The following is a 10,967-nucleotide window of genomic DNA, read 5'->3' on the forward strand; positions in this document are numbered from 1 at the left end:
GAAGAAATGGGACTTTATCCATTTTTCCAATTTTTTACTTTTTTTCTGCACATCACAAAGAATTTCAGAAAAAAAAATATATTTTCTCAATTTTCAGATTTTTACATCTTGTAACAAAAATAAGTTGCATTAAACCATCAGATTTTGTCAGTTTAACGTTTTTCAGGCATAATTTGAACATTGGGTATACAACTTTGACTGAAAAATAAATATATCCATTTCATCTGCCATTCACCAACATAACCATTCACTAACATAATTGATTTATTTTTTATTTTTTTTTTCATTTTTACATCTTGCAATAAAAAAATGGTATAATGCAACTTACTTTTTGTTACAAGATGGAAGAATCTGAAACTAGAAAGATTTTTTTTTTATTTTTCTTAAATTGTGATCTGCAGAAATAAAATATATTGTGGCGTGGAAGAGGAAGGAGGACTCGTGAGACTCATTACAAATACTCAACAGCTCTTTATTAACAGGCTTGCCACTGATTTATAGCCTTTAACAAGGCTAGGAGAGCGAAACCCAACTGCTAACACAGCACAAACAGCCCTGAGGCCACCAACCCAGCTATCCAGCACAGAGATGGTAGGTCCCCTTAAACCCACCCAAAACATCCCCCCATAATGACCCGCCCCCACAGGCACACTAAAAGCTGGCACACACACGCACACACACACACAGACGCCACAATATAGACAAATGGATGAAAACCCATTTATTTAATACTACACCAAAAGTTAAGAACTAATAATAAAGATGTCTTACCTTAAATTTTTTATTTTCGAATTTAGCCTTAAATCAAAACAATTGAATTGATAAACAGTACACCGACCAGATTTTTTGTAACCAGATGCAAAAATTGAAAAATCTAAAAAAGTTTTTTTTTTTCAATTCTGTCAGCGAAAAGCAAAAACAAATAAATAAATATTGAAAAAACAGATCAAGTGTTTTACCAGTAAATAGAAAAAAATGAAATGTTTGAACTATGTTCAAGTTTATCCTAAAACAGTCCGAAAATTGAACTGATAAACGTTACACTGACCTGATATGATGATTTTATAACAAAAGTACACAAGACCTCAGCAACAGTAAACCTTGATTTTTCAGAGGTTTTAACGTTTGCACTTAAAACAACTGTGTGAACAAACATATCACTCTTGCGCAGCATTCGTTCTTGCTCACAGTGTTTAAAACTCAGATCTGCTTCCATTTCTGCTGCACTGGGAAGTGCTCTGGGGCATGAGACCAGTTAATTAGGACCCATTCAGATCAGCTGTATAAGCTGACGTAATTGGCCGTTCACGCCAGCTCATTGGTCAGTGGTGTGTGAGCTTCCTGAGAAACACAGACAGGTCTGTTTAAATTCAGCTCCACACTAAACCTCAGAAGGTGAGTCCTGCTGACATGACACACTAGTTTATTCAGTTAACTCTTGTCTCACACATTATTGGTGTCAAGATAACATATTATAATTAATATAGTTCAGTCTGAATGGGGTGACTTTAGGTAAAATAATGATAATACTGCTGGTTTATCAAGAATGGCTAGAAACAACACCATAAAGCCTGAAATGACTGTGTACTTTTGTCCATGTTAATAACAGTGTTTTATATAGGGCTGTGCAAAATTCAGAATTTCACAATAAATAAATTATTTCACAATGAATCATGCTAATTGCTGTATATTTTTTATTTAATTAGGACTTTGCTACAGTATCCTACATAACACAGTCTAAAGGTGGTGATTTACCTCAATTAGCATGAGTTACTTTGTTTAATTGTGGAATAATTTTCTTAAAATATAATCTTGTTAGCTATTCACACATACTAATTCTACTTACTCTTATGTTCTTCTGTCTGTTATATGATCATGTCAGGATTATCTGAATTGAATTAGTGAAGGTTTTATGTTGCTTTTTAAAACAAATGTGTGTGGAATAATAACTGTGTCGAATTGACACCCCTATTTACACAGATGTACACTCCTGTTACGCTCTTTTGTTGTTTTACTTTGGAAAGATTTGACCTTTCACCTTTCCAGCGCAATTTGACCTCTCTCTTACACACTCAAAAACACGCTCACAAACACATACAAATACACAGGCAGAGCTGCCATGCCCCTGAACTCGAGGAGGCTTCCGAAGTTGCAGACTGAGAGGATGAGGAGGAAGAGACTGAAGTTAGCTGCGGTCACTGTACTCTCTGTGCTGCTAACACTGGCACTGCTGGCAGTGGGACTCTACTACAGTAAGCATGTTGAAACATATTGTGCAAATATCAATACACGCTTACATTCTGCTTTTATTGTAACATTTTTTGTAACTATATTTTATTCTGTACTGCAGTTATCTAACATTTAGTGAATTCATGAAGGTGTTCACATTTGCATACATCATATTTAACAAATTTTAACATAATACACCTTATCCTAAATATAGGCACGTTTTAAAAAAATGTTATTGTGTATTTCAAATTCCAGAAATTCACTTTTACATCAGTGATTGTCTCTACTATCAATTCATATTCAGCATACACATTGTTACAGCCTTCAACACTCATTTTCTTTAAATAGCTCTTTTTATTTTATAAATTTATTAGGTTTTTAATTGGCTCAAACACAATTTGGCAAACCAAACAAAATGTTGTGGGTTTGTCCTGTATTGAAGTTTTGTGCATTATTTTTTTGATGGAGTGAAAATAAATTGCATATTTTTCTTTTTTTCCCAGTAATCAGGCTGATAAACTCCAGGTTTTATTTCTGTGCCGGGTCTCTGAAGTTTGTTCCTGTGACTAAAGCTTGTGATGGAAATGCTGATTGTGATGACGGAGAAGATGAGCTCACCTGTATGTCTAACCTCAGCACAAACACTACCTATCCAGGTACACACACACACACACACATACACACACACACACTGTATCCATACTTTTAATATAGTACACTTTATGTGGACACTTCTGATGAGAGGTTGCTACTGAATTCAGTTTAATTTCTTTCTTTATTTAATTAAATTATTTTCTACATGTTAGATTAACATTAAAGATATGAAAACAATTAAGGGGTACCAAAGGGGGTTTGTCCTCCACAATCTCCTGACCTAAACCCAGCTGAGATGGGTGATTGGTGATTTGGGATGAGCTGGAGCTTCACAGTGTGATGGAAAAACAGCAACTATTATTCAGCACCAAGAGTGTTCAGATCTGTCATTAAAACTAAATATGGCAACTTAGAAAAATCTATTAAACATATTCTGATTTGTTTAACATTTTTATAAAATAATTCCACATGTGATCCAAACAGCTTTAATATCTTTAATATTATTTACAATAAAATACATTTAAATGTAAAATAAATTTACAATATAAAATATCATAAAAAAGAAAATATATTGAATTAGAAGAGGTGCGTCCAAACCTTTGACTTGTACTGTCCACCTATAGATGAAAAAAATAAGGTAGCTCTGCATGTGTGTGGATGTGTGCAGTGAGATTGGTGAGTGAGAGTTTGATCTTGCAGGTTTTTGATCAAGACCAACAGTGGAGAACTGTGTGTGCAGACAACTGGAGAAGCTGGTACACTCAAGCAGCATGCCAACAGCTGGGATATTCACAGTAAGTACACTCTCAAACACAAGTACTGTGGTTATGTACACAACTTAGCAACTAAAAAGCACAACATTATTTAAAGAATATGCATAGCCAGGTAACTTTTGATTTAGATCCAGTGATTTTTATTTTGACATTTTAAGCACTGTCCACAAAAACTGAATCACAAACTGTCACTTTGCTTTTGATTTTTCCATTTTGTGTTTCCATTTTATTCCTTTCAGACATGCAGCCTATTGCAAGGACAAATAAATAAAAACATTACCATTGCAATATATTTTTTTTGTCACATAAGACCCATGCTCAAGTGAAAAATTGCAGTGATTTAATAAAAAAAAAAATCTATTTATATTTTCAAACATGCTTGGAAAAAGAAAGCACAAAACAGTATTAGCATTTTTATTTCAAGTGTTTTTAGTTTTATTTATGGCAGGATTTACCTCCCATACACAAAGTCTTGCTTGTTTCAGACATAAAATTGGAAAAAGTTTGTAGTAGAGCTAAAAAAGGTAGTAGCATTTATGTTAAAGTAAGTTTTTCCCACAGTACAACAGAAACTAAATATTGTCGCTGACCAATAAAAAACAAGCGTCCAAAACAGCAACTTTACATAGGAGAGATAAAACCCTCTTAACTTCCAATGGAAGTCAATGTGAAAACAACAGTTTATTTTAGGTAATCTATTGGTCCGTTCAGGAAATTTTGACACAGTTTAAGGGACAATTGTGTGTTTAAGTTTGCAGTAAACCAAAATTCTACAAAAATGGAGCCCCTTTTTTATTGCTCAGTGGCAATATGGTGGCTTTCATGATGGCACCCATGTTCCAGACATAGCCTAAAAGATTAGCTATTAGCCATCATTTTTCTCTTTTGTTTCTGAGTACTTTGTTCTGATTGTCCTGCGGTTTTTGACTCACCCTGTATGTGCATTAAGATAGTGCCAACAGATGTAGCATAAGCTTTCAATAATTATTAGCACCCTCACACCAAATGATTACTATTAGTCACCACTGGCATCTGATTATTTAGTTTAGCTCTGTAACTACACAGCTAAACTAAAGAATCAGATGCCAGTGGTGACTAATAGTAATCATATGGTGTGAGGGAATATTTCTCTCTATTATGATCTGATTTAAATGGCACTAGACATGGTTCTCTCTAACAATGGGACTCTTGATGGTGCACTAGTAAAAATTGTGAGTGTGTCCTGTTCTCCTGTAGCAGTCCACGGAGTGTGCAGGTGCCTGTGGGGAGTTTACCCTCTGAAGTAGGTATTGCATTCACTGCTGTCACTACTGAAGCTCAAGAACCAAGTGCAGACATTCAAAATGTGCTCACTGCAAGGTAACACATACACATACACACTTCTGAGTGATGCATACATGTTTAGATTGTACTACCACACTTATGTTTTAAATTGTGAATTTTTTAGAGATCAGTGCTCCTCTGGCTCAGTAATATCTCTGGCGTGCTCAGGTAATAGAGTGTGTCTGTATTGGAAGAGAGATTAGTCTTTTAATACCTATAATGATCATTTGTCAAAATTAAATTCTGAAACAAAAAATAGTTCTGGGAGTTAGTTAGTGAGAACAATATCATAGGTACTGTGTGTGTATATATAATACTACTACTACTGTACTATAAGTTGTATAGAAAGAATAGGACAGTCGGTAAAGCCTGGTTCTTGCGATACTTGGAAAAAAGCTTGAAAATGAATCTTCAGCAACATTAAATAAGCCATTCATTGAAAAACAAAGGGTTACAAATGGTCCAGCCAAATAACGCTCTATCACTATGTTCTTAGGGCCAGAGGTTTGATTCCTGGATGATTCTGCCTGCCATCAGCAGCCAGAGTCTGAGAGAGCACAATTGGACATGCTATCCCTGTGTTTAGATAAGTCATCTGTTGGCAGTTGACCTGATTCATCCTGATAAGTGTGCAGACTGGTCAATTTGAAAAGAGTGGGTGGCTGACTTCACATGTGTTGAAGGAGGCATATTGTAGTCTTTACCTTTTATAGTGTTGGTGGCTTTACCAGTAATTCAGGAAGTTCAAATAACCAGTTATTGGGTAGTAAATGGGACAATATTTGACCTGTTTGAATAGTAGATCAATTGTTGCTTAGGAAGAAGCAAACATGATAGCAGCCAATAGCTAATATAATCGAACTCATTAGCTTACTTTTAATATTTCCAAATGCTTAGTTCACACTACGCAATTTAACCTAAATTGTTTTCAGTATTTATTGTTGATCAGTGACAAATATGTCTGTTCAAAGGCAAATTGGCCATCACTTGGTGCTCACACAGTCGAGCAGCATGAACTGGTGTAAGATGCTCACCAAGCTTTTGCATACAAAGTCACAGACGCACAGTAAACAACTAGCAGGTTTAATATCTAGACCAGTTGGCCACTGTGAGTTAGAAGCATTGGCTACTGTAGCCAACAGGATTTCAGAGAGGGAGAACCATATGTCCAACAGTCGCACAAAATTGCTAGCTCTTATTCTGTATCCATATTGTGTTTCTTATTCTGAAATTACAAATTTAAACGGGACAGTAAAAAAAGCAGTATTTATTTACAAAAGCTAAGGGATGCTATTGAATCCTTTTTAACTAATAGTTAAATGACTGCATCCTTTAGCTATTGTAAATGCAATCAAACAAAAACCTCTGTCTAGAATGCGGGGAGAGGATTGTAAGTTACAAGATAAGATAATCCTTTATTAGTCCCACAGTGGGGAAATTCACAGTATTACAGCAGCAAAGAGATAGCATGGCAGCCAGTACAAAAAATAGATAAAATAAACAGTACAATATAACTCTTAATTCTTAACTCTTTATTTACAAATAATTGCACATTACTTCTTAGTTCTTAGTTGCACAGGGGTAATGGAAAAATATTTTACATTATGTTACACTGAAGAAATTCCATTTTCTGTAAGTGTGTAACATTTAAGTGTATACAGGTCTACAAACATGACGTATTTGTTTGTGTGTTTGTTCATGCATGTAGACTGTGGGGAGGTGGTTGGCCTAAATCGGATTGTAGGTGGTGTGGACACAGTAGTAGAGATGTGGCCGTGGCAGGTCAGCGTGCAGTGGGATGGACACCATGTTTGTGGCGGATCACTGATCTCTAAACAATGGGTCATCAGCGCTGCTCACTGCTTCACTGGGTGAGGGTATGCACACACATGTATTCATACAATGGTAGGATAATGCCTAGGTAAACAGAACTGTGGGTGGGGGGGTGGGGGGAGCATACACTGTGATTGGGGAATTGGCCTTCTAAAATTAGGTAGAAAATGGAGTAAATTACAAATAAATTATTTTGGTAAAAACCCATAGCGTTAAATTACAAAATCCTACATTCAGCCATGAACATGACTGCACCACCATTTTTTGGAATGTGTTGCAGGTCTAAAATGCAGGAATAGATGTATATTAACAAATGAATTGAAGTTCATCAGACCAAACATGAAATATCTTGGGTTCATACTGTCTGCTGTGAAATACATGTCAATAAAAATCTAACTACATATATAAGAAAACAGCCTTTTTATTGTATAAACAATTTCCATGCTGTGCCAACTTTTTCTGATTATGGGTTGTATATGACTGGCTCGTGGTAAAATTTATAATGGATTTTATTTATGATGCAATTATTAATCTTTGCATTGTGTTTTTTTTTTTTTTTAGACGGACACGGGAACTGAGATCATGGCGTGTGGTTGTAGGCCATACCTACTTAACGTCATCTGGAGGCATATCCGTGAAAACCATTGTTCTTCATGAGCACTACAGCCACGTACATAATGACTATGACATCGCCATGCTTCTGTTAAACTGGCCTGTGGAAATTGGAGGTGCTTCAGCCAGCTCTTCCAGAACAAAATCTCATGACCTGTCTTGACTATTAACCTTTATATTTGTTTTATTGTTTTATTCTGGCACTCATCTTGCCTGATTAGCCTTGTAGAAAAGTTGATCACTTCATTTTGAACGTGTTGAGATCAAAAAATGAACATTAAATTACATTCATCTTTCAGTTTGCTTTACAGTTTCCTGTTTCTGCTTTCAGACTCTGTTCATCCAGTCTGCTTGCCCCCGCACCACCTGTCAATCAAAGAGGGGGAGGAGCTGGTAGTGACTGGGTGGGGTGCGCTAAAAGAAAATGGTGAGTGTGGATAGGATATGCTTCATTCAACAAAATCACGTCATTCACACAGCAGTTGTTTTTTGTTGTTTTTTGTTGTTTCCCACAAGGTGGGAAGACTGGAATTAGTCAGCAGGAATAGGGAAAATGGATGGAAAAATGGGGCAGTGGCCAATTGGTGCAAGTACACACTTATTAGCACCACAAATCAACATTAGCACCATCCAACAAATACTGAGTAAGTCCCCCTTAAGGTGCCACAAATGATCTGATCAGTTGAGGCATGTACTCCACAAGACCCCTGAAGGTACTGAAGGTGTCCTGTGGTATTTTGCACCAGTACTTTACCAGCAGATCCTTTAATGTAAGTACTGTAATTTATGAGGTACGGCCTCCAGGAATCAGATCAATGGTCTCCAAGTCTCCATTAGATTAAACTTTATCATTGTAGCATAATACAGGGGTACTCCTTGACACCTTTGTCAGTTTACCAGTTGTCCTTTTAATTTAATTGTCTTCTCCAATTAAGTCATCCACATTCTTGTTTATAAACCTGCTGAAATGTTTAAACTCTAAAGATTACTCGTATTACTTAAGTCAAAATGGGTAGTGTGCGTGGGGAAATAGGTGAAGGCCTGTTAAACAGGGCAAGTGAGGAACGTTTAGTACTATATCCGTAATTAGACCAGCACGATCATCATCAGATTCACGTGAATAAATGTATACAACTATTATGGAATACGTTTAGCATATCCTATTTTAGTAAATACTGTAATACCAACATGCTTTGTACTTTTTTTTACACTCTCAGGTCAGATTTCATCTGTGCTAGAGAAAGCCAAGGTACCTTTGATTGACAGGTCTGTGTGTGCCAAAGCATCTGTCTATGGCTCTGCTATTACTCCCAGAATGCTGTGTGCTGGCTATCTCTCAGGTGGAGTAGATTCTTGCCAGGTAACAAAAAAAATACATAGACATATAAACACTAGTTGTGCTTTTAAGAAACACCTTTTAAATCCTTTGGATTTAAATGTAAAAAATGTACATAAGTATTTAAGGTGTCAAGGTATTCAAGTACCAAAGTCATTATTTAGGGAAACTACAGAAGAGGCCAGCAGTTCAGTGTGTCACAGTTTCCCTGTGTTAATGTATAAGTGAGCACTGCCTGCACAGGACCACAATAAAACAAAATTAGAGACAAGCTGCTGTTTTATTTCTCATCTTAGCAATTACTTTATTACTGCATTTCACCTGTCAGACCTCTTATTCTTCTCTTCACTGCTGAAACCGAGACTTAATTCAGTGTTGCACTGAACTTAAGGTGTTGCCATGTGGGTTAGCCAGACCTGACTCTTCCTGTAGCAGTTTTCTTCTCTTTTCAAGAGTCTTTTGAAGGTGTAGGAAACAGTACATACTGGCTCTCTGGCTTAATCTGTACTTTCTTTAAAGAAAGACTTTTAATAGTTACAGAGTTATCTGTGTTATGATGTGTGTTATGTAAATAATACAGTAGACACTTAGTAGATACTAAAGACAAATTGACATTAACAAAAAAATATATATATATTTTTTTAAGATTATTTCTATTGCTACTTACTGGCTGTAAACTATTAAACCATTAATAGTTTACTTTTTACTAATACTTTTTTTTTAATAATACTTTTTATGTATACTTACAATATATTTTATGTTATTTTATTTGTTTATTTTTATATATTACTTTTTTACTTAGTTTGTTTTTCTTAAAGGCCCTAGCTGTTTGCTGAAACATTTTGCCATTTTACCATTTCCGGTTATTGACTGGACCTGAAGAGCTTAGTAGTGAATGTAGGTAGGTTTCTATCTAGCTCACTGGTTCTTTTCCTTCATTTAGGGGGATAGTGGGGGTCCACTGGTGTACCAGTCATCTCGTTGGCAGCTGGTAGGAGTGGTGAGCTGGGGAGCAGGCTGTGCCCACAAAGAAAAACCTGGCGTTTACACTGACGTCAGACAACTACTCGACTGGATTTATGCAGTGTTGGAGGTGTGTGGATGTATATGTTTATATGTTTGTATCAACAGAACCAAGTCTATACAGATTTCCAAGTGATCAGGCCTAAATGTTCATGGAAAAGCCTGGCAGGTTTTGAAATCCTAAATCATCATTGTTTTAGCTTGCTTTAAATTTAGCAAGACTATCAATCAAAATAAACACAAGTCACTTTTCCAATACAAGAAATATTGCCGGTCTCAGAACAAAACCTCTCCATTTGCATAGTGTGACTATTGTGTAATGAATAGACCAGCAGAAATGGTTAGCACCATCTGTACAGAAATAACAGTTGTTACAATTCAGAAACTTGTGGAAATGATGCCACATCGTATGATTCAACAAACTAATAGAGTATGTGTCCTTTTCCCAGAATGAATATAACGTGTTGATCTTACTGACTGTTTTTAACTTATTTTCCAGAAATACCCCTGAGACTGTGTACAGTGATCTGGAGGAAGTTGCATCTATCAACACACATCAAACATTATATCAATATGAAACAAGCATTATATCAAGAATGTTTACTGATACAGTTGAAAGACCTTTAAGACTATGTCAACTAAAAATATTAGGCTTGTAAACAGTGAAACTCTAAGTAGTGTAAATGTAGCAAAAAAAATGATTTGCATCACGTTAAAATGCCTGAAATGTGGGCAGTGGTATTTAATTGTTTAAGTGTTGCTGGGTGCAGGGTGGTAATGTTTTGGGTAAGTTTTTAAAGTTTTAGATAATAGTTGTGACATTTCGTATGGGGGACATGTTAAAGCACTGTGGATTTTCATCACCTTATAAATTAAAATCAAATGAATAAATGTTTTAAAATATGAAAAAAAGATCACTCCACACAGTGAGCTTGTATCCAAAACTTTATTTTTTTTTTTTACATTTTTTTTACAGTAAATAATCTGTATGCATGACTGTAAGTGACTGTACGGTTTAGTTGTTAGAACAAGATGGCTGCACTTTCACTTAAGGCGATAGAAAGAAACCAACCATGTGTAGACCACAGCATACTGTTGCTCTAAAGTTGTTTATGTGATCTGTGTCTGCGCTTCACCTAAAAATGCTAACATAGCTAATTAACAAGTTAACATTAGCTTATTTACAAGATGACGCATCGTTTCCTAGATCTAATCTTGGTTAGCAATGTTAGTATACTTGGTGA

The 10,967-nt window shown here is 35.8% G+C and overlaps 1 protein-coding gene across 4 annotated transcripts; it reads left to right on the forward strand.

Annotated features, from left to right (window-relative positions):
• The first annotated feature begins 1,332 nt into the window (after positions 1-1,332).
• On the forward strand, positions 1,333-10,635 carry tmprss4b (transmembrane serine protease 4b). 4 transcript variants are annotated; one of them, XM_007260989.3, is made up of 12 exons: positions 1,333-1,395; positions 2,109-2,252; positions 2,733-2,885; positions 3,491-3,617; positions 4,833-4,955; positions 5,044-5,087; positions 6,628-6,790; positions 7,314-7,480; positions 7,696-7,791; positions 8,582-8,724; positions 9,644-9,793; positions 10,223-10,635. In XM_007260989.3, the coding sequence occupies exons 2-12, from the start codon at positions 2,120-2,122 to the stop codon at positions 10,232-10,234; spliced, it is 1,311 nt and encodes a 436-aa protein (XP_007261051.1). In that variant the 5' UTR covers positions 1,333-1,395; positions 2,109-2,119; the 3' UTR covers positions 10,235-10,635. The 4 variants fall into 4 exon arrangements, with proteins under 4 accessions (XP_007261051.1, XP_022522453.1, XP_022522461.1 ...); XM_022666732.2 differs by having other exon boundaries at positions 4,836-4,955; XM_022666740.2 differs by lacking the exon at positions 10,223-10,635 and having other exon boundaries at positions 8,582-8,704; positions 9,644-9,773.
• The last annotated feature ends 332 nt before the right edge of the window (positions 10,636-10,967 follow it).

The sequence above is a fragment of the Astyanax mexicanus genome, chromosome 1 (genome assembly GCF_023375975.1).
Source record: "Astyanax mexicanus isolate ESR-SI-001 chromosome 1, AstMex3_surface, whole genome shotgun sequence".
Taxonomy (NCBI): Eukaryota; Metazoa; Chordata; class Actinopteri; order Characiformes; family Acestrorhamphidae; genus Astyanax; species Astyanax mexicanus.